The 22,817-nt window shown below is 46.5% G+C and overlaps 3 protein-coding genes and 1 long non-coding RNA gene across 6 annotated transcripts in view; 3 read left to right on the top strand and 1 right to left on the bottom strand.

Annotated features, from left to right (window-relative positions):
- Positions 1-550: 550 nt before the first annotated feature.
- On the top strand, positions 551-5,635 carry nudt21 (nudix hydrolase 21). 2 transcript variants are annotated; one of them, XM_088614183.1, is made up of 7 exons: positions 551-886; positions 1,465-1,665; positions 2,191-2,254; positions 2,639-2,743; positions 3,536-3,611; positions 5,015-5,129; positions 5,412-5,635. In XM_088614183.1, the coding sequence occupies exons 1-7, from the start codon at positions 768-770 to the stop codon at positions 5,431-5,433; spliced, it is 702 nt and encodes a 233-aa protein (XP_088470309.1). In that variant the 5' UTR covers positions 551-767; the 3' UTR covers positions 5,434-5,635. The 2 variants fall into 2 exon arrangements, with proteins under 2 accessions (XP_088470309.1, XP_088470310.1); XM_088614184.1 differs by having other exon boundaries at positions 552-886; positions 2,654-2,743.
- A 3,443-nt stretch (positions 5,636-9,078) lies between these two features.
- ogfod1 (2-oxoglutarate and iron-dependent oxygenase domain containing 1) lies at positions 9,079-15,642 on the top strand. 2 transcript variants are annotated; one of them, XM_088613972.1, is made up of 13 exons: positions 9,079-9,316; positions 9,568-9,716; positions 9,893-9,939; positions 10,042-10,142; positions 10,264-10,380; positions 10,478-10,569; positions 11,514-11,642; positions 12,182-12,295; positions 13,392-13,471; positions 14,270-14,490; positions 14,781-14,918; positions 15,220-15,278; positions 15,459-15,642. In XM_088613972.1, exons 1-13 carry the CDS (start codon positions 9,151-9,153, stop codon positions 15,618-15,620), a joined length of 1,575 nt encoding a protein of 524 aa, XP_088470098.1. In that variant the 5' UTR covers positions 9,079-9,150; the 3' UTR covers positions 15,621-15,642. The 2 variants fall into 2 exon arrangements, with proteins under 2 accessions (XP_088470098.1, XP_088470099.1); XM_088613973.1 differs by lacking the exon at positions 11,514-11,642.
- Positions 13,486-14,263, top strand: LOC148644681 (uncharacterized). The gene is made up of 3 exons (XR_015928697.1): positions 13,486-13,586; positions 13,706-13,864; positions 13,968-14,263. It is a non-coding gene; the product is annotated as an uncharacterized LOC148644681 (long non-coding RNA).
- A 199-nt stretch (positions 15,643-15,841) lies between the features above and the next one.
- The window catches only part of hsf4 (heat shock transcription factor 4), a 99,874-nt gene continuing 92,898 nt past the window's right edge, over positions 15,842-22,817 (bottom strand). Inside the window, exons 9-14 of the mRNA XM_088613975.1 lie at positions 22,412-22,536; positions 21,755-21,949; positions 20,628-20,733; positions 18,447-18,512; positions 17,998-18,104; positions 15,842-17,327 (exon numbers count right to left, since the gene is read on the bottom strand). Coding sequence (XP_088470101.1) covers positions 18,045-18,104; positions 18,447-18,512; positions 20,628-20,733; positions 21,755-21,949; positions 22,412-22,536 — 552 coding nt within the window. The 3' untranslated portion in view covers positions 15,842-17,327; positions 17,998-18,044. The remainder of the gene's footprint in view (positions 17,328-17,997; positions 18,105-18,446; positions 18,513-20,627; positions 20,734-21,754; positions 21,950-22,411; positions 22,537-22,817) is intronic.

The raw sequence follows: 22,817 nt of genomic DNA, 5'->3' as shown, positions 1-22,817 counted from the left end.
CATTACCTGTGTAGTACTTTGAGTTGAGTGTGTAGAAAAGCTCTAAATATGTGTAAGGAATTATAATTATTATGTTATTTAAATCACTGATCAGAACTTGGGCAAAGAACCATCAGCTCTCTGCAGCATCTTCTTGCCCTAATAACACCCCATTGAGGGTTGCCACATTAAACACTAAACAAATACCGTGCCCATATCCCAGAGTAACACATTCAAGGTGCCATTTACAGTCAATCACGTCAAGATAAAGCTATCTACCAAATAGCATGTTCAATAAAAATGTCATTTAAATTAACCACTACTGTCCCATTAGAACCCACTGCTGCTACTTAACAGAGGTAAATCTTCTCAAAGATGCTTTCATTAGAAAATACAAATAATCCTGTCTGGTTTTACAAATTCAACTTCAACAAACGAACAGCGGTATTCTTATTAGAACGCACATCACATTCATTACTGCACGTTTCTGTTTTGATTTCAATTATCATACAATGGTAGCCAAACAGCGACGTCTTCTATCGCAAAGCCGGAGTCTGTCGTAAAACGGAAACGGGCCTCTTTGTTGTCCCGGATGTAGTTGTTTGTGGATAGTGGAGGGAGTGTGTGTGATTGTGGCCGGAATTTATTTGTTCGGTGCAATTCTGTTTTCTTTTGTTTTACATTTACAGAGTTCTTTAGAGAAAGGGTCCTTAGTCTTTATTTTTTCGCGGTGTTTTTTTTTACCACCGTTTTGCTTTTTGTGGGAATTAACAGGCTTTAGGAGAATCATGTCGGTCGTGCCTCCCAACCGATCACAGACCGGCTGGCCCCGCGGAGTCACTCAGTTCGGAAACAAATACATCCCGCAGCCGACCAAGCCGCTCACCCTGGAGCGCACCATCAACCTGTGAGCCTTGTTTCTACTTCCTTATCGTTGTTTGTCGCGGATCTTGCACAGCATTGCTGAACGAAAAATCTTTTAGTATTTAATTTGTCTCTTTTTTTTTTGGCTATGCTGTTTTCTGTAAAGATCTCGACTTAAGTTTGTAATTGAACTTGCTTTCTGTCTGAACGATGGCGTAGAAACTCAGTATTGAGATGAAACGACTTTGCGTGGCCAGGCTAAATGATGGATGAGCCAGCTGGTGTCTTTTGAAAATGTTCCCCTTTACTGTGGTAAATGACGAAAAAGACTTAAGACTTAAGGCTGCAGGACGAGGAAATTAGTTCTCAAGCTGTAGGAGTCTTGTGCGTTAAAGGGCGGCCAGTTTAATGCCAGTCAACAAAGAAAATTTGCCAGTATGATGTTACAGTTCACCCATTTTCTCACTCTTTATCCAGTATAGGGTCGCAGGGAACACTTGTGCTGAAAATGTCGTGCAGCACCAGTACACTACCAGGCTGAAGCCTTGGATGGGGCTCCCTCTCTGGGCTCCTGCAGCGGGTGTTGTCACCGAGCTGATTCGCTGAGTCTCTCTGTTGCAGGTACCCGCTGACCAACTACACCTTTGGCACGAAGGAGCCCCTGTACGAGAAGGACAGCTCGGTGGCGGCGCGGTTCCAGCGGATGCGAGAGGAGTTTGAGAAGATCGGGATGCGGCGGACGGTGGAGGGGGTTCTGATCGTGCACGAGCACAGGCTGCCGCATGTGCTGCTGCTGCAGCTGGGCACCACCTTCTTCAAGCTGTGAGTATCCAGCAGGGCTGGGGTGGCGTGTGTGACCTCCTGGCTATGAGGCTTGAGAGTAGGAACGCTGAACGACGACCTCCAGGAGAGGAAGCCATGGTTATCTAGGTGGCTAGTTAACTCAGGACAAGGCATTCTGGGTGAAGTGAAGAATTAAGACTGCTCTAAGGTGCTGACAGAATTAAGCCCAAGGGATCACTGACAGCTTAATGAGAGGAAAACCAGGGTCAGGTGGGATGAAGGAGGAGACAAGTGCAGGAGCTGGTAGTTGGAGTAAGCTAGGTGGTTCAGGCCGGCTCCTCGTGTGCACTCCAGGACCATCTGATCAGCAGCCACACAAGCAAGCAGGACCACATGACCCCTTGTTTGTAACCTTTCTTGAGTCCTGATGTCTTTATCTTGGCTTGTGTTCAAATGGAATTTTCTGCTTCTCTCAACTGACTCCTGCTTGCAGTTCTTATGTCTGAAATGGCTGCAGGTGTGTGTTGTTTTTACTGCGGCTCATTGAGTTGTTTTGTCTTTCAGACCAGGTGGAGAATTAAACCCAGGGGAAGATGAAGTGGAAGGACTCAAGCGCCTTATGACAGAGGTATTGATTTAGTAAAGAATTTCTTGTCTATCAAAAATGTATCTCTTTACACAGGTTTCTTTCTGTTTGATTGGTATTCTCATAGTACACTATTTTGCTTGATGTTTAAAATCCATTATCTGTGGTAGTTCATTTAGGTTAGCTTCTGAGGCTGTGATAGCTAAGCACTGATTTATAAGCAGGTTGTGTTTTCTTTTGTGACATCCATGTTCTGTCTGCTGTGTAGCACTACACACACTGAGTCTGCTCACAGTGTAAATGGAGAAATCCATTCTTTCTTTTCAGTTTTTTATGATGTGTGAGTGTTTACTGTGTTTTTTCATCAGTTTCATTAAAAGACTTGTGCTGCTGCTTTTTGGCCGACATGCAATTAGTTTTTAAAAGTTTTTTAATCACCAGATTCTGGGACGTCAGGACGGAGTCCAGCAGGACTGGGTGATTGATGACTGCATAGGCAATTGGTGGCGACCCAACTTTGAGCCTCCACAGGTTAGTCCTTCAGTTTAAGTGCCTACACACATGCACACAAAGTACAGCTGAGAACATAGGGAAGGTTACAAGATAAGATCACTTTATTGGCCATATACAATTTCTTGTATTAGGAATTTGACTTTTTGTATACCTCAACTTGCTCTCCATAAGACACACAGACAGGGAGAGAAGCTTGGGGTCAGAGCACAGCGTCAGCCATTTATACGCCACCCCTGTAGCAGTTGGGGTTAAGGGCCTTGCTCAGGGGCCTAACGGCATAGGATTCCTCTGGCAGCTGCGGGATACGAACCGGCAACCGTCCAGCCACAGGCGCAGATCCTGAGCCACAAAGCCACCGCATGGCCCCTACAAGTGAGAGGACCCCTGTTTGGCCCTACAAACTCGTTTGGTTGTTTGTAGATAATTGATCTGAAGAACTCATCCAGTCATTTCTCGAAAGAAACCAGCGTGTCAGCTTCAGTAGCATGGCTGAGTAGCTTATTTCTACTTCCAGCTATACAAGAATACTGTGAATACTGGAAGGATTAAGAAAACAAAAAGTGATCTACTTTCCATGTAACGTTTTACTACGGTCTCTTATTTAGTTTTTTTTCTGGCTTGTGTGAGGATTATTACTATCCATATTCAATCACAGACTGCTGGAAGCACAGATGTTTTATAAGTGTTGTACAGCACTGTGTATGTATATGTTGTGTGCTGACTCCCCTGAGTTGCTGTAACTCTTGTACCAGCTTCTCTTCCCACACTAAGGTAGTCTGTTCACATTCTCTTTTCGGTTTTGCTTTGCAGTATCCATATATTCCAGCTCACATCACCAAACCCAAGGAGCACAAGAAGCTGTTCCTTGTGCAGCTGCAAGAAAAGGGTAAGAGATTTGTTCTTCTGCTGCCTGACCTGAGGATGTTGGCTACAGAGCTGAGATTCTCAGATTCAATTCAATTTATTTTTATATAGCGCTATTCACAACAAGGTTGCCCCAGTGCGCTTAACAAAGCACGTGACCATACATGTTGTGAATACAGAACAGACAGACCAGAAGACAATGGAGGAGAGGAACCAAAAAGTCCTTAGGAGAAAAGAACCTCTAGGGATCCAAGGTCAACTGGGTGCCCAACCCCTTTATACTTATACAATTAAAAAAAGGAATAAATTAATACCTAACAGGAAGCCAATGAAAAGAGCTAAGTATAAGGGATATGGTTGTACTTTCTGCTCCTAGTAACAATTCTAGCTGCTGCATTCTGAATTAGCTGTAAGGTGTTGAAAGAGTGGTGGGTGCTCCCTGATAGTAGGGTATTGCAGTAGTCTAACCTGCTGTATACAAGAGCATGTATTAATTTCTCTTTCTTTGAGTGGAGAGAATCTGCCCTTTTCAATATTTTTTAACTGTAGGAAGCATGTTTTTGATACTGATTTAACATGAGAGTTAAATGAGAATCTTGTGTCTAATATGACGCCTAGGTTGCATGCTGAGTCTTTGAGGGACATTTTAAATCCTCTGAATTAAGTGCTGAAGTTATAGTAGTCCTATCAATATTGTTGCCTCCAAAAAACAGAACCAAGCAATTAACTATAAAGTGATAATAGACGAGTTGTCGTTAGGTGTAAACGAAATGTATATTCGAGTGTCATTAGCCATATGAATGAAAGTTAATATTATGTTTTCGTTTATCCTACCTAGCGGCAGCATGTAGAGAGAGAACAATATTGGTCCCAGCACTGATCCCTGTGGTACCCCAAATTGAACTGGCGACATTGATGAAGCAGTACAATTATTAGATATTTAAACATAATGAAAACGATTAGTTAAGTATGAAGTTAAGGACGGTTCCACATAAGCCAACCTCAAACTCAACCTTGGTTTCCAGAACAGAGTGGTCAACCATGTCAAAGGCAGCACTAAGATTCTCTGGCATTATCTTGCATCTGCTTGTAGCTATAAAACTCAAGCAATGGAATGAGATCAAAATGTAGTACTGATTATGAGTGTTCAAAGGTTTTACTTTTTCACTTTAACTTTTGAGATTTTGCACATCTCATTGTTACTCCATCAGGCCCCACTGTTATCTGTCTCACTGTTATTAATTTGTTGCTGGTGTGTGAATGTATTGGGTGGATGCATTCTGTTACTGGGTCTATGCCGTATATGTTTGTATTGTATGTCTTTAATTGTATGAGATAACTGACCCAAATTCCATGCAATTAGTTGTGGGAATAAAGCATTGAACTGAACTGTTGTCTATAGTAAAAAAAAACATTTTGCTTCAGCCCTGTTTGCCGTGCCCAAGAACTACAAACTAGTGGCTGCTCCCCTGTTTGAGCTGTACGATAATGCTCCCGGCTACGGACCCATCATCTCCAGCCTGCCACAGCTTCTGAGCAGGTGAGTTCTGGGCTCTATGAGGGGAGTAGGTGCGGCCGAAGTCTTGTCCATTAGGGACAGGAATCATGTCCACACACTTCAGACACATGCTGTGTCACATTGAGTTTTGCTTTGATGATGCTCTTGGTGTATTTACAATTGTTTTTTGTTAATATCCTGATATACGTTTAGCTCCAACTTGATCCTGGTGGGTTTAATGTGGCAGGTCGGGCTGATGTTTTGTCTCATCTGCATGTTTGAGGCTGTGTGTGGGCTCTCACGTTGATTAATTTCTGCTTGCAGGTTCAATTTTATTTATAACTGAGGAGATTCCTGTCCACTAGCTCCAGCGAGGGATTGAGCTGTCTCTGTGAGCGCAGCCTCAGAAGGAGCAGAGTGACCCGGCAGAGGGCTCTGTGGATTTGCCAGACTTTTTTGTCCAGTGTTTTGTTACAGCTGTTAAGAGATGTGTCTTGTTTTAAGGAATTAGTATAGACGTGATTAAAGCAAATGTCAACTGTTATAAATGAGGTGGGAGATTTTTTTTCTTTTCAAACATTTATTTTTTTAGTGTTGCTATCACTTTTATACTTCATTAAAACTGTTCCCTGGTGACCCAAAATCTTTTTTATGCTCTTTGACAAATGTCTCCCAAGTCTGTGTACAGTAGTGGATTGTTTAAAGATGTCAACTTGACCTATCCTATTTTTGCACATGAATGTCATGTGTTTTTGTAATAAAATAGTCTTTCCTTGTTGGCAGTTTCAAATTGTATCTGCTATTTTGGTTACTCTAGATGCACTTTAAGTTGCTAAATATTTTCACATATGAAATTATTTCAGTGGCCGTAGCTACTGTTGACATTTATTAAAGGATTTTGGTATGAATATTCTGGTAGATACGGATGTTCAAGACCTGCCTGTTTTCCACATTTGCCTGTGTTGGCACCAGAGCCATCAGCTTTGGCAGGTGTTCATCTTTGAGCTCTGTTTCTACCAGCACAGTGTTAATTTAGGATTGACTCATTCCTAGTCATCGTGACACTAGCTCATTTTGGACCCTTGCTGTAATTCAGGCACCGGACAGCAGACAAAAAAGTGGGCAGTGGTATTTGAGCATTCCAAACATGGAAGAAAGGAACAGCTAATGTCTGAACAGATGTCAAGTCTTCACAAAATCTAATTATCATCTCTAATCCTGAACTACCCTATATTAATTCAGGTAAACAAATGTGAGATAATAGCTGAAACTACCCTTTAAAGTCTGCACTTCAAGCTTCATCGTATGCTGACTTGTGAAAAATTCCTGAAAACTGAAAAATTCCAGGCTTTGACTGATTGCCCAACACCTTACATAAACACGGGTTTTACAGTAAAATTACGTTTTTTTAAAGAAAATGTAAGTGAAATAACCGTATGTCTTCTGAAAATCACTGATTTTTTTATGTACTGTATATAGACCCATAAGGTGTCGTATGTTTAAAAGTGTGACCGTGCTTGAGAGAAGTTTCAGTGACATCGTTAGCAATTTTAATACACCTTTACCTCACCATAAAAGCCTTATTAAAAATAAAATGTTTTATCCATTCTGATTAATCAAATTAAATGTTTAGTATCAGTAATAGTATGGTAGTGTGCAGAGGCTGCACGTGTCTAATAACTGAGGCTTGTAGGATTATTTATAATTGAACACATCTAAAATTATAAAGCTGTACGTTGTTGGTCTGAGGAGGCGAAAAGCAGGTTAATAGACTGCTTTGATAATACAGACTGGGACGCATTCAGAGCTCCCGACACAGATTTAAATGAGTATACGGACGTGGTCACCAGCTATATTAAATACTGCACCGACATTTGTGTACCAGAAATGAAAATTAGGTCATTTCCCAATCAGAAACCGTGGTTCAACAACGACATTCGCAATAAAATAAAAAATAGATCCACCGCGTTCAAATCGGGGGAGAAAGAGCTGTGCAGGAAATCACGGTATGCATTAGAGGAAGCCATAAAACGCGCCAAACGGAGCTACAGAGTGCGGCTTGAAACACAGTGCGCTGACACCCTGAGGCTGTGGCAGTGATTGCAGTCAATCACAGGCTACAAGGGCTGCAGCCAGGAGATTGACACGAACAACACATCCCTGCCTGACGAGCTGAACCATTTCTATGCCCGCTTTGATGCTCTGAACAGGGGCAATGCTGAGAAGACCCCAAGTGTGCAAGGCAAGTTTGTTCTGAAACTCTCAGAGCAGGACGTGCAGAAGACTCTGAGCAGGGTGAAAACCCGTAAGGCTGCAGGGCCTGATGGGATACCACCTCGTGTCCTGAGGACATGTGCAGCCCAGCTGGCCACAGTGTTTACTGACATCTTTAATTCCTCCCTGTCACAGTCCATGGTCCCCACCTGCTTTAAAAAAAACACTATTGTTCCAACCCCCAAAAAGGCAAAAGTGACATGCCTGAATGATCTGTGGTGATGAAATGCCTGGAGAAGCTGTTGTTGTCACACATCAACTCCTCCATCACAGAGTCCCTGGACCCCTTGCAGTTCGCCTACCAGAACAACAGATCAGTGGATGATGCTGTCTCCCTGGCTCTGCATACAGCCTTGGAACACATGGACACTAAGAACTCGTATGTGAGAATGCTGTTTGTGGACTACAGTTCAGCATTCAATTCCATCATACCCAGTCAACTGGTGACAAAGCTCAGGGGATTAGGTCTGTGCAACTCTGTCTGCAACGGGCTGCTGGACTTTCTTATCGAGAGACCACAGGTGGTGCGGATAGGCAATAAAACATCAACACCACTCATCCTGAGCACTGGAACCCCACAAGGCTGCTGTCTGAGTCCAAGGTTGTACTCCCTGTTCACTCACGACTGCACAGTAAGACACAGCAACAGCCGCATCATTAAGTTTGCAGATGACACCACTATAATAGGACTGATCAGTGATGATGACGAGTCCACTTACAGGGATTAAGTCTTACAGCTGCTTAGGTGGTGTCATAGCAATAACCTGGACTTGAACGTAAAGAAAACGAAAGAGCTAATAGTGGACTTTCGGAGACACAGGCCACACACTCACAGCCCACTCAGCATTGATGGAACAGAAGTGGAAACAGTCACCAGCTTTAGGTTTTTGGGAAATCACATCTCTAAAGATCTAACCTGGACTGTGAACACTGACTCTATCATGAAGAAGGCTCAGCAGCGCCTTTATTTCTTGAGGTGCCTCAAGCGATGGGGGATGCCAATACATGTGTTGGTGAACTTCTACCGCTGCACCATCGAGAGCATCCTCACCAAAGGGGTCACCGTGTGGTATGGCAACACCTCTTTGCAAGAAAGAAAGGCACTGCAGAGAATGGTCAATATGGCCCAGAAGATCATCGGCTGCGGTCTCACAAAGATTAAACAGCTCTATGAGGACCGCTGCCGTGGTAGAATTCTGGCCATCACAGAGGACAGTCACCACCCCGGGCATGAGCTCTTCACCCCACTGCCCTCAGGCAAGAGATATAAGAGCATTACGGACACTTACCACTAGATTCTTCAATAGCTTCTATCCACAAGCAGTGAGATTGGCGAACACATTTAGCCATCCCCCTTGGACCACACCTACACCATCACCATCTACCTCTTTATGATTTCTTATCTATTGCACATCTCCAGTCATTGTTTACTCGTCTGTATGGTTTACATTCAAACTGTCTACATGTTTACTTGCACATTGTCTACTGTTCGTTTGTATATTGTCTTGATGCACTGTTTGCACTTTGTTTTGTTTTTTACACTTGTTTTTACAATCAAGAGACTTTCTGTAAGTAAGAATTACATTGTACCAGTAACGGTTACATATGGCAATAAAGTTCAAGTTCAAGTTCTGTACATTTAATTCCATCGCGCTTGCGAATGCAAGCGAATGCCGCCGAAGTGGATTGTGGGTGTTGTAGTTCTTAGTATCTTTCTGTAACTCCAAATGTGATGCGGTTAAGCTGCGACTTGCTGGACTCCGTGTGAAAGGACGATAGAACTTGGAGAATGAGTTCAAAAAGAAGGCAACAGGACGATGAGACACAGGATCGGGATAAGAAGAAAAAGAAGGAAAGGCGAGAAGCGTCAGCGGAGCTTTTTAAATTGATTGAAGACGCGGAGGTTAAAGACAGAACAAGGGAGGCGTGGAGTAAGAAAGAGTGCTTTTCACATGGTGAGTGCGGCTGGCTGGCACCGGGGTCCGGAGCGCACTGTGTAACTGCCTGTACCGTGTAAGCCAGCAGTTCACTATCGTATATCTCATAGGGACTACACCGTTATTATCGGTGGCGTTGACTTGGACACCCCTCAGCCTTATGGACACCCTTTAGCTTTAGGATAAGACCTTTTTGCTTTCAGTGCGCAGCTTAATGTTTTCATTTCGCCCTAAAGCGCCCAGTTCTAAGCCGCTGCTTTCTCCGGCAGGGGGACAGATCGAGCTGGACTGCCAGCCCTTCCCGCACTGCGTGATCCGCAACTTCCTCCAGAGCCAGAGCTTCCTGGAGGGTCTTCGGCAGGAGCTTCTGGATCTCAGCTTCCAGGAGAAGTCCAACGACCTGTACAAATTCAAACAGGTACAAAGAAGAGGAGTACATAGAGACGCGCTGGTCTGCGATCCCAGTGGCACCGCAACAGATTCAAACACTGGGATGATAAAGCCACTCTGCATGTCTGTCTTTCTGTGAATCTATGTCTGCCTGTCAGGTTCTGAGGACTGAGCAGTTAAAACGTCCTGTTTTTAATTTGACAGTCGGGTGACTTGAAGAAGAGGAACGATGCCCACATTGCCAGTTTAAGGTGAGCTCTGAGCACTCCGAGGCAAGCTTGTAACCCATGTGAAAACGCGCTACACCGAGGAGCTGCTGGAGACGTGATGCGTCTGCCCGTGTGCTTCCTCAGGTCCGCACTGTTCCAGCAGTTCCGCTCCTGGCTGTCAGACGTCCTGCAGGTGGAGCTGGAGGCCACCGTGGACATTTCCTGTGCCCAGTACGAGTACACAGGTGGGGGGTCGCGATGCTGGCGCGCGCGTGCCCTGGGCGGGTGGAAGAGATCCTCAGCCGCTGGGCTCAGGAAGGGCCGCGTCTGTCTTCCGCCTCCCACGAGTCTTTGTGTCCCCTGCAGATGTGCTGCTGTGCCATGACGACGAGCTGGAAGGGAGGAGGGTAGCCTTCATTCTCTATCTGGTCCCTCCCTGGGACAGCAGTGACGGAGGCACTCTGGACTTGTACGGCACAGACAGTAAGAGTCCAAGAGACCGGGGACACTTGGCTGTGGCTTTAAATCTGCTGGGGGCCGAATTGCAGTTTTCTATCACTTTTGTATTCATTGTTTTCAGGGAATTATCAGCCCGAGCAGATAGTGAAGTCCTTGGTGCCCTCGTGGAACACCTTAGTCTTGTTTGAGGTCTCGCCAGTCTCCTTCCACCAGGTGAGGTGTGGACTCGCTCCTCGATGTCTCCCTTCAGCCCAGCTGCAGCGTGAGGGATAGGAGCACAGTGCAGGGGAGGAAGCACGTGGGCAGAGCAGTTTAGACCTCTCTAGCTCATTAGGTTGCTCGTTAGCTGATTGATGGCAGAATCTCACCCATCTTTCTGCTGAGGGATGCCCAGAATAATAATAATAATAATAATAATAATAATTACTTACACTTATATAGCCACTATAGACACTCCACTCAAAGCGCTTTACAGGTAATGGGGACTCCCCTCCACCACCACCAATGTGCAGCATCCACCTGGATGATGCAACGGCAGCCATAGTGCACCAGAACACTCACCACACATCAGCTATCAGTGGGGAGGAGAGCAGAATAATGAAGCCAATTTATAGAGGGGGATTATTAGGAGGCCATGATTGATAAAGGCCAATGGGAAATTTGGCCAGGACGCCAGGAGGGGTTTTGGCGAAAACCCCTACTGTTTTCGAGAAACGCCCTGGGATTTTTAATGACCACAGAGAGTCAGGACCTCAGTTTTACATCTCATCCGAAGGACTTCGCCTGTTTACAGTATAGTGTCCCCGTCACTACACTGGGGCATTAGGACCCACATGAGCCGCAGGGTGAGCGCCCCCTGCTGGCCCCACTAACACCTCTTCCAGCAGCAACCTTTTTTCCCCAGGAGGTCTCCCATCCAGGTACTGACCAGGCTCACACCTGCTTAGCTTCAGTGGGTTGCCAGTTGTGAGCTGCAGGGTGATATGGCTGCTGGCATATGGATGGGTTGTTGTGGTGAAGAGAAGCGACTCTGTAGGTTGTTTGGTGCGCGGATCCGTGTGTTAAGTCAGAGACCCTGGTGACGCCCAGTGTGGGGTCTGGCGGGCTGGCCGCTTAGCTCCGCTCTGACTGACGGCCGCCCCCCTGCTCCTCCGCAGGTCTCGGAAGTGCTCTTGCAGGGAAAGGGCCGCCTGTCCGTGAGCGGCTGGTTCCACGGGCGCTCCCTGGACAGACCGCCGCGCCAATTGGAGCCCGCGCTGGCGCGCAGCCCCCACCGCCCGCGGGACGTGAGTGCAGCCTCCCCCCGCCAGCAGAGAGGACAGGGATGAGCAGTGTGGCACAACGGAGCAGTTAGAGCAGAGACCAGCCACGCAGGCCTGAAGCTGTCCATTCTGGTTTTCTTGTTCCCTTAATGGTTGAAAGAGATTCAGGAAGTAAAAGGAACAAGAACTAAAAAGTGTGGACAGCAGGGATGAGACACACTGCTGAAGGTTCAGAACGAGATTACAGGCCGTTTGAGTCTGCAGTTATCTTGATATCATAAATGACAATCTAAACGATGGAAGTGTGTCAGTTATTTGGTCCAGACAAGTGTGAAATGTGTCCTGCAACTGTGCAGCCGTTCTGAACCAGTCAGACTGAACTGCAGAACCTACCTACCAGAGGACTGTTGCTCCACTTTCATGCATGAAAAGTTATTATTCATTTTTTATTATTATTATTATTCATGCTAAGCTGAAAAACTCAGGTGTGTGCATTCAGTGTTTTATCGAGCCCTGGATCATTGTTCATGCCTTCAGCCCGCGTGTCTCTTCCCTCTCTGCAGGAGGCGCTGCTGTACGAGTGGATTAACCCAGTGTATCTGGACATGGCGTACCAGGCCCAGGTACAGGAGGAGTTTGAGGACACTTCTGAGATCCTCCTGAAAAACTTTCTGAAGGTGAGCATCTTCTCCCCTACTTTTTTAATAGAAAAATGTTAATTGGCTACAATGGAAGTACTGTACTTAAATCAAACAGACAGGAAACAAATCTTTTTCATTTATCTGGACACATGATGTGTGTGTTACTGAGACAGTGGAAGTAGCGGTACCTCAATGGTTCTTTTTGTGCAGTGCAGATCCTTCCTGCGTGTTGGCCTTGCAGATGTGTGGAGATGTAGATCATTTCTTTTCTTTGCATTGGCTGTAGGAGCTGTGCCTTAAGTATTGCACACAGACGTTTAATGAAGGCAAGTGCAAAGTACTACATGCAGATTGCAGAAACATAAAATATGTTACGTAAGGTAACATAAATGATGTATTGTGAGACAGTTCCTGGAAGCTAGCTGTGAAAAGGGCTGAAGTGTTTATCTTGACTCATTTTCTCCTCTAGATATGCTGTGGTAAAAAGGCAAACAGGATGTTGGTATATATAATTAAATATTGGTTATAACTGTACAGTGCACTAGAAAAAAAAACATTTAGGGAATTCTAGAATCTTAATGAACATAAATAACATTACAGGCTATTCCTGGGCTTAATGGAAAGTCCTACACTTAATAGTTTTCTTCTTTCAAACTGTTAGCTGGATGAGATAATCAGGCCTATTGTTTTCAGTTTTCTGACTGAACTATGGATTTTCAATTAGAAATTTAAACATTTAAATAAATAAAATTCACATAATATAAAAACAGCTATTTATTTATACTGCACAACAATGATATCTTAACAGCTGGAGTCTGACAACTGGCCTTATTGAGCATCACTATCAACTTTCTGTCAGAGCTGCAGCAAAGTTGCTGTCGCTGCCAGTCTGTGTCACGAGCCTCGGCCGGGTTTCTGTTTGAGATGATAAAAACTGGACTATGATTTCTGTTATTTTGTTGTGAGTCTAAAAAGTGTAGAAAGTGGTCCAAACAGCAGTGCTGCTGCGAGCCTCTCAGGTAAGACATGATGGGCCACTGCCGGGCTGAGACAGTGGCCACCGCTGGTCTGGGTGGTCTGGTGCTGTCCCGCCCAGCACTCAGGGCTGAAACGACACCTCGCTGTGTTGCAGGAAGAGAAGTTTAAGATGGTGAACGACGCTCTGCGAGAGACAGACATCGAGTGGGTGAGAAGGGGACCTCCCAACAAGAGGTAGATACTGCTTGAGAGCCGCTCTACGCCAGTGGCTGTAGGTGGTCTTTTTGTGAGAGAGTTTGTATTAATTTTAATGCTGAGACACACAACGAACCCAGCTCAGTGGCTATATGTGCAACAGGCAGCCCCTGTGTGTGCAGTGTGCAGTGTGCAGTGTGCAGTGTGCAGTGTGCAGTGTGCAGTGTGCAGTGTGCAGTGTGCAGTGTGCAGTGTGCAGTGTGCAGTGTGCAGGTGAGACAGACAGCCCCTGTGTGTGCTGTATGCTGTGTGCAGGTGAGACAGGAAACCCCTGTGTGCTGTATGCAGGTGATACAGGCAGCCCCTGTGTGTGTTGTGTGCAGTGTGCAGGTGAGATAGGCAGCCCCCGTGTGTGTTGTGTGCAGTGTGCAGGTCAGACAGGCAGCCCCTGTGTGCAGTGTGCAGTGTGCAGTGTGCAGTGTGCAGTGTGCAGTGTGCAGTGTGCAGTGTGCAGTGTGCAGTGTGCAGTGTGCAGGCGAGACAGGTAGCCCCTGTGTGTGTTGTGTGCAGGTCAGACAGGTAGCCCCTGTGTGTGTTGTGTGCAGGTCAGACGGGCAGCCCCTGTGTGTTGTGTGCAGGTCAGACAGGTAGCCCCTGTGTGTGTTGTGTGCAGGTGAGACAGGCAGCCCCTGTGTGTTGTGTGCAGGCGAGACAGGCAGCCCCTGTGTGTTGTGTGCAGGTGCTACAGGCAGCCCCTGTGTGTTGTGTGCAGGTGCTACAGGCAGCCCCTGTGTGTTGTGTGCAGGTGCTACAGGCAGCCCTGTGTGTTGTGTGCAGGTGCTACAGGCTGGCCGAGGAGGCTGTGCTGCCCTCGTGTGTGAGCCAGTGCTGGGAGCTGCTGTCCTCGGAGCCCTTCTTCCTGCTGCTGTCCAACTTCACCGGCCTCAAGCTGCACTTCCTGGCCTCGGGGAGCGAGGAGGACGAGGAGGACGGAGCACGCGATGAGGGGCAGCCGGCTGGGGCTGAACGGGAAGTTCACCCAGAAGGAAGCTGCGAGGGTGAGAGAGATTCTAGGCTGCTTTTCCAAAGTTATTTGCTACAGGTGCACTGGACTGACTGCATGACCGAGATACCAAGCAGCACTATATTCAGTGCTGCACATTGGTGAATGGAGTGTCCAGAAAAGTGCTATATAAGTGTAAGCAATTATTAGTTATAATTATTATTATTTTTATTATCGTCACAAATGCTGGCTTTATAAGAAGAGTGGCTGGTGTGTGTGATGACTTCGAGTCTCCTTTTAGCTGGGGGAGATCAGAGTTAACAAGCAACTGTTTCCCGTCCCCAGAGCCCGGCGTGCCCGGCGTGCCTGTCTGCCGGGGGGAGCTGCAGCGCTGGAGCCATGGGGACTACACCCTCATCCACGACACCGACCTGGAGAACTCCGAGTTCGCCCTGGACCTGCTGCTGCACTGCGGCTGCGAGGGTGAGTGTGTGCTGAGAGGACAAGGTGGCAATGTGGCTCAGGGGGCAGGGGGCAGGGTTCTGGCCTCGTACCTGGAGAGTTGTGAGCTCGGATCCCTGCAGAGTCGCTGCTGTTGTACCTCTGAGCAAGGTGCTCAACTGAAACACCCAGCGACATAAACAGGTGCCAGTGCCAGGCGCTTTTGAATAAAAGTTTCAGCCAAAGTAAGCTTTATTACTATTAAATAGTAATTAGTAGGACAGCAGAGGGAGGTGGGGACTTGTAAGCATGTGTTTTTAGTCATGTTGTGTATTGCTTTCAGACTGGCAGCCAGAGTTCGGAGGATTTACATCCTACATTGCCAGCGAAGAGGATGAGGAGGTGAGCTGGCTGTGCGCTCAGAGAGGCGGGGGCAGAGCAGGGCTGGGGGGGGGGTGGTGGAAACTGCTTGGGTGGGTCTTCTGACCCACTTCTGCTCCGTCAGCGAAGTGGGTCAGGTGGGCCAGAGCACCACACCGCTGACTTTCCTTCATTGACATTTCTCTTCATCTGACTTCCCAGCTCCTTACGATATTCCCAGAGAACAACTCCCTTGGGCTGGTGTACAGAGACAAGGAGACCCTGAGGTTCGTCAAGCATATTAATCACCGGAGCCTGGGAGAGCCTCCACGAAGTCCTCACGCACAGAGCTTTTACCGCTTTTCCTTCGTGTACTACGAGTGACATAAAGGACACAAATCCAGAACCGTGTGGGCTCGTTCCTCGAGGGACCTGCATGACGTTCACTAAAATGACTCTAGTATAGAGGCTGGGGCTGAAGAGCACAGCCTAACCTGCAAAAAAAAACAATCCTTTCTATGTCATACATTCAAACCCCCTGGCAGTAGACTCTTGCACAAATATTTACATTTCCCAGCTGTTGATGAAGTCAGTTAAACACAAGATTGCTACTTCTACACAAAAATTTAATTATATATATGTTGTAACAGCACTGATCGCGCTTCTGAAAAATGGCATTACACATGAAAGCCACTCGTACCTTCTTTCATTCTTTTACATTCAGGGAGGCCAGTCTGTACAAATTGTCAAACAGTTGTGGGATTTTAAAAAAGCACACGTAAGCAACCATTTCATACCAAGCCAAAATACCTTCCAGAGGCATAACCAAGAGCTAACTGTGATAAACCTACTAGGACTACATTTGCATTCCTAGTGCAATTTGTTTGGAACGTTGGCTGGTGATCCCTCAGTGCTAGTACATTCCAGTGGTCACCTTATTGCAACCTTCACTAATTAGCAGTATTGCACAGTATTGTGTTTACATAACGTCAAAAATGAATCATTCAATCAGATACAAGTGAGAAATGTTCTAACCTAAACAGACCCCAAGTCCTACAGAAAAGTAATGCTCTGTGGGCGTCTAAATGAGCCCAGATTACCTCTGAACTGCCACCCACACTGCCAGTTGTGTGCAATGCCTTTGTTTTCACTGAGCCCTCTTCCTGCCAGCAAATAACATTTGCAAATAACTGATGCTTTACTTGAGCCTTAAACTATACTGTGACAGTCATCCTCGTAGACAAGATGGGAAGTCAGGAGAAGAGATCAGCAAAGGTTCTTCTTATTGCACAATTAAAGTATCTGGCCCTCAAAGAAAATCGCAGTATACAGGTAGAATATGGACACTGTGCAAAAAAGCAAGATATGGTCTTGTACTTATTTCAAATCTGAAGTCTATAAACATAGTTTTCCTTGAAACCTTATACTGAAATTACAAAAGTTATATTGCTATAGGATTGTATTTTCTAGAAATATATATTTAAATACAAAGATACATTCGTGCAAGAAAAATATAAATCAACAACTGAATAGCCAGAATCCCATTTGCCCCACTCAGAGGAGGCCATGCAGGCCAGTCCACTTTGGAATGGATTAATACAGGGTCAGAGTGCAGTTGTGTTCTGAGATTTAAAAACATGCTTCATACAGTGTAAGCCTGCTGCTGCAAATTGCCTACCTCTTAAAAGCAGAAACCCTCTTAAGGCCAACACCCTTTGTGCAAAAGATTTTACAAAGTAAGTGCTAATTGAAATATTTTCTGTGCTTCTGAAATGATGTTGACCCAGTTTAAGCAGAACACACCTCACTGGAGTCTGGGCTCTGAGTCCTAATGCGGCGCTGCGGGTGCAGGAGTGTCCACTGAGCCCTGCGGTCCGTTCTCCTGCGGCGCCGTGTGTCCTGTCACACCAGCGGGACTGGAGCTCCTGTACATGCAAGTCCAGTGCGCTTCCTTTACTTCAGGGCTTTAGAATTAAAAATAAAAGGCCGGGCAACAAAGGGTGCGTCCTTACTGGGTTTGAAAAGCAAAGTCCTCAAGGCGGCACCTGTCCCCTCCGAGGGGCTGGCCTCACGGCGGAGAGTCTGTCTGTCCTAGATCAGACACGAGATGCAGTTTGACTACTGGGGTGTTTATTTCTCAGACCATTTAAGAAAAAAGTTTAAAATGCTGTTATTGAAAAAAAAGGTGAAAGTGTCAGAAAAAGGTCAGTATGTGCCCTAGATGGGAGAACCACTTTGTGATTTCCCAGTTCCGAAGGCCGCTCCATTGCTGCAGCCTTCTTCTCCTGCAGCAGCCAGGCAGGATGCCACTCATGCATACAGGACAGACTGGGAGGCGCAGGGTTTACAGGGCCTCTCACAGTGGAGGACAGACTGGGAGGTGCAGGGTTTACAGGACCAGTCACAGTGGAGGACTGACTGGGAGGCGCAGGGTTTACAGGACCAGTCACAGTGGAGGACTGACTGGGAGGCGCAGGGTTTACAGGACCAGTCACAGTGGAGGACTGACTGGGAAGCGCAGGGTTTATAGGACCAGTCACAGTGGAGGACTGACTGGGAGGTGCAGGGTTAACACAGGACCAGTCACAGGGGAGGGAGGGACTGGGAGGCGCAGGGATTACAGTGCCAGTCATAGTGGAGGGCTAACTGTACAGAGGTTAGTGCCATTTAGACAAAACCAAAAATATCATGACCTTGATGTAATATCAAAACGTGCGATATCACTGTGTATTGTGTGGTTTAAAAGGAAAGAAGCCGTTACCTTCACTCTTTCCACTCTCAGTTGATTCCAGAACTCAGTTCGGGAGCTCACTGCTCTTCGCAACCAGCCATGGTGAATGTGTCAGAGTCCTGGGGCTGAAACATGTACTGTGAAATCAGTACAATAAGTGTGTGATGTTAGAGGGATGGATAAAGAGTCTTCAACTACAGATGCACTGCAGAATCGCACACACAATGACTGGGAGGGCAAGAATGTCTGACCTGCAGGATGTCAGTGAATAATTTACAGTTTTGTCTCAAGCTCTGCTTCTTGGTATTGTTAATATGAAGAATACCACACAAAGCAAAGGACCACACAGAGTCTGAACTCCACACTGAAAATCAGAAAGAGGAAACAACATTTGGCTGCTCAGCCTGCTTCTGGTGTGAGGGAAGTATCCTGGGCTTGTGCTTGGACTATCTGGGAATGTCCAGTATCGGACTACTGACCGCCTTGAGGTTGGTGTCCACGTCTGCGAAGTTCCACTCGCTCAGAGGCAGGCCGGGGGTAAAAGGCTGTGTAGGAAAATTCACAGATTGATCACACAGCTGCAGTAAGAAAAGTCTGCAGTGTTGCCCAGGAAAACATAATAATTCATTAGGTTTGAAAAAAAAGAATGAAGACAATTTGAGAGTACAGCAGATAGACATGGGGAAAACTGGCTCAGAGGGCTGCTTATAAGTGCTTCTTATTCAAAGGATTCAAAGGATTTAATTTTATTTTCTAGAACAGTGGAGTTCATCTACAGGACAATCAGAACACAGGGACTGTGGATCCTCCTTTACAACCCCCTCCTGTCCATGATTTAAAACCGCAGGATTAAATCGCACTCCTTTCTAGACAGGCATACGGGAATGTTTGAGGGAAACATTGTGACCACCACTGAGACCACCACTGTGGTCAGGCAGAGCTCGGAAGCCGATAGACCTTTCTAAGAGCAGAGTCTTCTCTTCTCTTACTGTGCACAGTGCCACTCACTCCCCATGTAATGAACGCAATATCAATCACACTCACTTTAGGAATTATCTTAATCTGCTTAATTGTGCGTGATATCCAGATCTCTCAAGGCACTAATCCTGCAGGAGCATCTAAGTCTAAGTCTAAATCACTTTTTCCATGAATGAGCTCCATACTTTTGAAGATTGTTTTTTCTTCAGAGTGTTCTAGAAACAGAACTAGAAGCCCAACTACACAAGCCTATCTATGGCTAACTGGATCAAAGCATCATTTCAAATACAATTTCCATCCGACGGAGGCCAAGTCCCTGTTCGCATTCTGATACTCGGTAAAGCAGAAGTGTAATAGACGATTAGTTAGTTTAGCCTCTAAATCTGTTTAATTCTTTAAAGTTCAACGGAATCAGCTAATGGAGGGAATGAGACTGGGGCTTTTGTGCAGTATGTGCACTCCTGTGGTGTACTGACAGAGATTGCCTGTGTGCTGTATGTGTTACCTTGTGGGTCACTAATCTACTGTTTCGTGAAGAGAATGATTTGCAGATGCTTCAGTATACAAATGTAGAATAAATAAGGGCATGGAAAAATAGGTACTTTAAACAACTCTACAGAGAAAGGGGAGAATAATTAGCATAAGGATTCTTGAATTCACAAATCCCTTTACATACAGGAGGGACCCACTTTATCCCCCTCTGACATGCAGCCTCCAAGCACACAGGTCAGGGGGAGGAGAGAGAGATTGCTGCACCAATGGGACTCAGGATGAACTTCAGGGAAGCCAAATTGCATAGAGTGGAGGTTAGCGAGGACACCAACACCCCTACTCTTACAAACAGGGCCACTGGATCCTCAATGACCAGTTAGTCGGGAGCTTGGTTTAATAATAATAATAATAATAATAATAATAATAATAACTTACACTTATATAGCGCTTTTCTGGACACTCCACTCAAAGCGCTTTACAGGTAATGGGGATCCCCTCCACCACCATCAGCCCCACCTGGATGATGCGACGGCAGCCATAGTGCGCCAGAACGCTCCCCACACACCAGCTCTCAGTGGGCCGGAGAGCAGAGTGATGAAGCCAGTTCATAGATGGGAATTATTAGGAAGCCATGATTGATAAGGGCCAATGGGAAATTTGGCCAGGGCGCTGGGGTTACACCCCTACTCTTTTCGAGAAACGCCCTGGGATTTTTTAATGACCACAGAGAGTCAGGACCTCGGTTTTACACCTCATCCGAAGGACTGCACCTGTTTACAGTATAGTGTCCCCGTCACTATACTGGGGCATTAGGACCCACATGGATGGCAGGGTGAGCGCCCCCTGCTGGCCCCACTAACACCTCTTCTAGCAGCAACCTTGGTTTTTCCCAGGAGGTCTCCCATCCAGGTACTGACCAGGCTCACACCTGCTTAGTTTCAGTGGGTTGCCAGTTGTTAGTTGCAGGGTCATATGGCCGCTGGCCATTATTCTCATTAATGTCTATTAATATCTCATCCAAAACATGGAATGAGGAAGATATGGGTCGGATGCTTCCAACGGGCAAACTGAGAGCATCTACCCATATAATTCACTTGCTACAGTGGGGGAGTTAAATAATTAAATGTCAATGAAGAAAGTGTCTGACATACAGGTGGACCTGGATCACGTCCTGTAAGAGTTGTACTCACGTCAATGGCAGAAGACGGCTCAGGGTTCTGCTGCTGGCTTCGCAGGAGCACCTGTAGATCCTCCAGGCTCATGTCCACATGCTCCACGCTCTCCAGCACCTCTGGCCTGAAGCAAGCACACAGCAGGCACAGGGCCCATCAGTATGTGCTCTAGAGCACCCCCAGCAGGGCGAGAAGCTCACACCTCCCTTGCACCGACAGGCTTACAGAAGCACAACACTCTGAAACTGGACCATACTGTACATACACCCTTTCAGCCCCATGGCAGCAGACATTCACACAAGGCACCTGACAGCCCAAGAAACCTATCCTAAAGGCTTTTAGTAAACTAGTGACCAAGTTAGCATCTGTCTTCTCATAACGTCTTTATCATTCCAGAACGTTAGTACAGTAGTCTCGTGCTTCACTTGGTAGTTAAGTTACATGGTGTGTATACCCAAAATCACATATAATCAGAACACCCTCCTTAGGCCTTCCTATTCCCCTCCCTTAAGGCAAATCAATCACAAGTGTATCAGAGTGTGTATGTATGTTGTTTAAAGTATTACAAAAATGGTAATACAGCAAATGCAGTACCATACAGTACACAAAATAGATCAAATAAAATTGAATAATGATCAAATGCAGGGAACACATTTATAACTTGATCCATTAGGGAACACAGCAGGTGCATAGCTCTCACGAATAGTCTTCTCTCAGTCTCTAACTGCATGAATTGAAGATTTATTCTTGCCATACTGTACATAAAGCCAAACTGGTCACCATCATCCAACCCCTTAACTTGTTCAAAATCGCAATTTTACCTCCAAATCAGGCACTTTTCTTGACTTGCCTTCCTCTTCATACTTGTTTCTTTCCCCTTCGTACTTGTTTTCAGTTTACGGGCCATATAAACGATAAAGCTCTGTAACTAGCTCCCAAAGTGTAGCAGTGAAATGTCTCGCATCTTTGATTTGTTTTTGTCGTCATAAAACATATATTGTAACTAGCTATGTCGAAATTAAAAAAAAATGCTGTCAGGTCTGAAAAATCCCGAAGAGCCGGTATGTTGGCGAGTGTAAAAGGACTGAGCCCCTGAACGGGTCGATTGGCAGGTGGTGGCAGAGGGGGCTCCTGGGAGCGCTCACCTATTCAGGGGGGGCCTCTTTCCCTTCCTCTCCGCAGTGCCGGACCCTCGGCCCTCCAGGACGGACTGCACCATGGCGACAGGGAGAACGGGCGGCTCGGCGCACACGTCGCAGGAGCCCAGGGGCATGCCCTCCGGCCGGGGCCTCAGGCCCGGGCTCACCGGCTCCTCCTTGATCAGCAGCAGACACTTCTCCCTGCACTCACACAGCACGGGCTGGGTTAGAGACGGGCTGCAGCTGGGGGTGACCTGGGCTTGCTGTGAAAACGTCCCGCAAGCCAAATAAACACTCAGTGTGTGCTGAGAGTGTAACTAAGACTCCATAGCCAGGAGGCATCTCAAGCCTCACTGTTCATCACTCTCTGTTACAACACTACAGCTGACTGCACACAGGACGAATGCCTAGTATAGCCAAGCCTTGTATAGCTCCTGGGCCTTATGAAATCAGTATTTCAAAAATACGAAAATTGATTCTCGGGGAAGAAAAACCGAAAGCAGCCTGATCCAGCATTCTGTGACAGGTCTGAGAAACTGTAATGCCACGTGTTGCACAGGCAGATAATAGCACAGCCACCGAGCCCAGAGCCAGCCGCCATAGCAGAGGGGGTCTTCTTCAGCCTGAACAGGATCTTCCTCACAATCCTTAGCATCCTCTCACCTGCTTTCCTCAGTCTGCGCAGGCATGCCCAGGGCACCTGGCTGAGACATGTCACTGACGTCCGAAATGATTGGTCCTCCCACCAGGGCGGCGCTGTTTGAGCAGGAGGCAGCCTCTGCAGCTGGCTGGAGAGAGGGGAAAGCCATGTCAGCTGCTTCTCTTACACCAGTCTCACAGTCCGGGGGGGCACAGCTATACCACTCCACTGGGCACCTTATGGTACATGCTATCTGAATAACAACGTGAATAACTGTGAGCTAAGATAGGTCAAAACTGCTTTTACCGGAGGCTCTCTCAGATAAGACAAGTCACTGCACTATAAGCTGTGCTAGTTCTTCAGCTGCTTTTTCAAAAGAAACTGGTATGTCATGGAGCATCATTTTGAGACCTGCACACAGTGTTTGGT

The sequence above is a fragment of the Lepisosteus platostomus genome, chromosome 20 (assembly GCF_059453375.1).
Source record: "Lepisosteus platostomus isolate fLepPlt1 chromosome 20, fLepPlt1.hap1, whole genome shotgun sequence".
NCBI classification, from domain to species: domain Eukaryota; kingdom Metazoa; phylum Chordata; class Actinopteri; order Semionotiformes; family Lepisosteidae; genus Lepisosteus; species Lepisosteus platostomus.
Note: the sequence above shows the minus strand (reverse complement) of the source record. Positions and strands in the feature narration are given on the sequence as shown.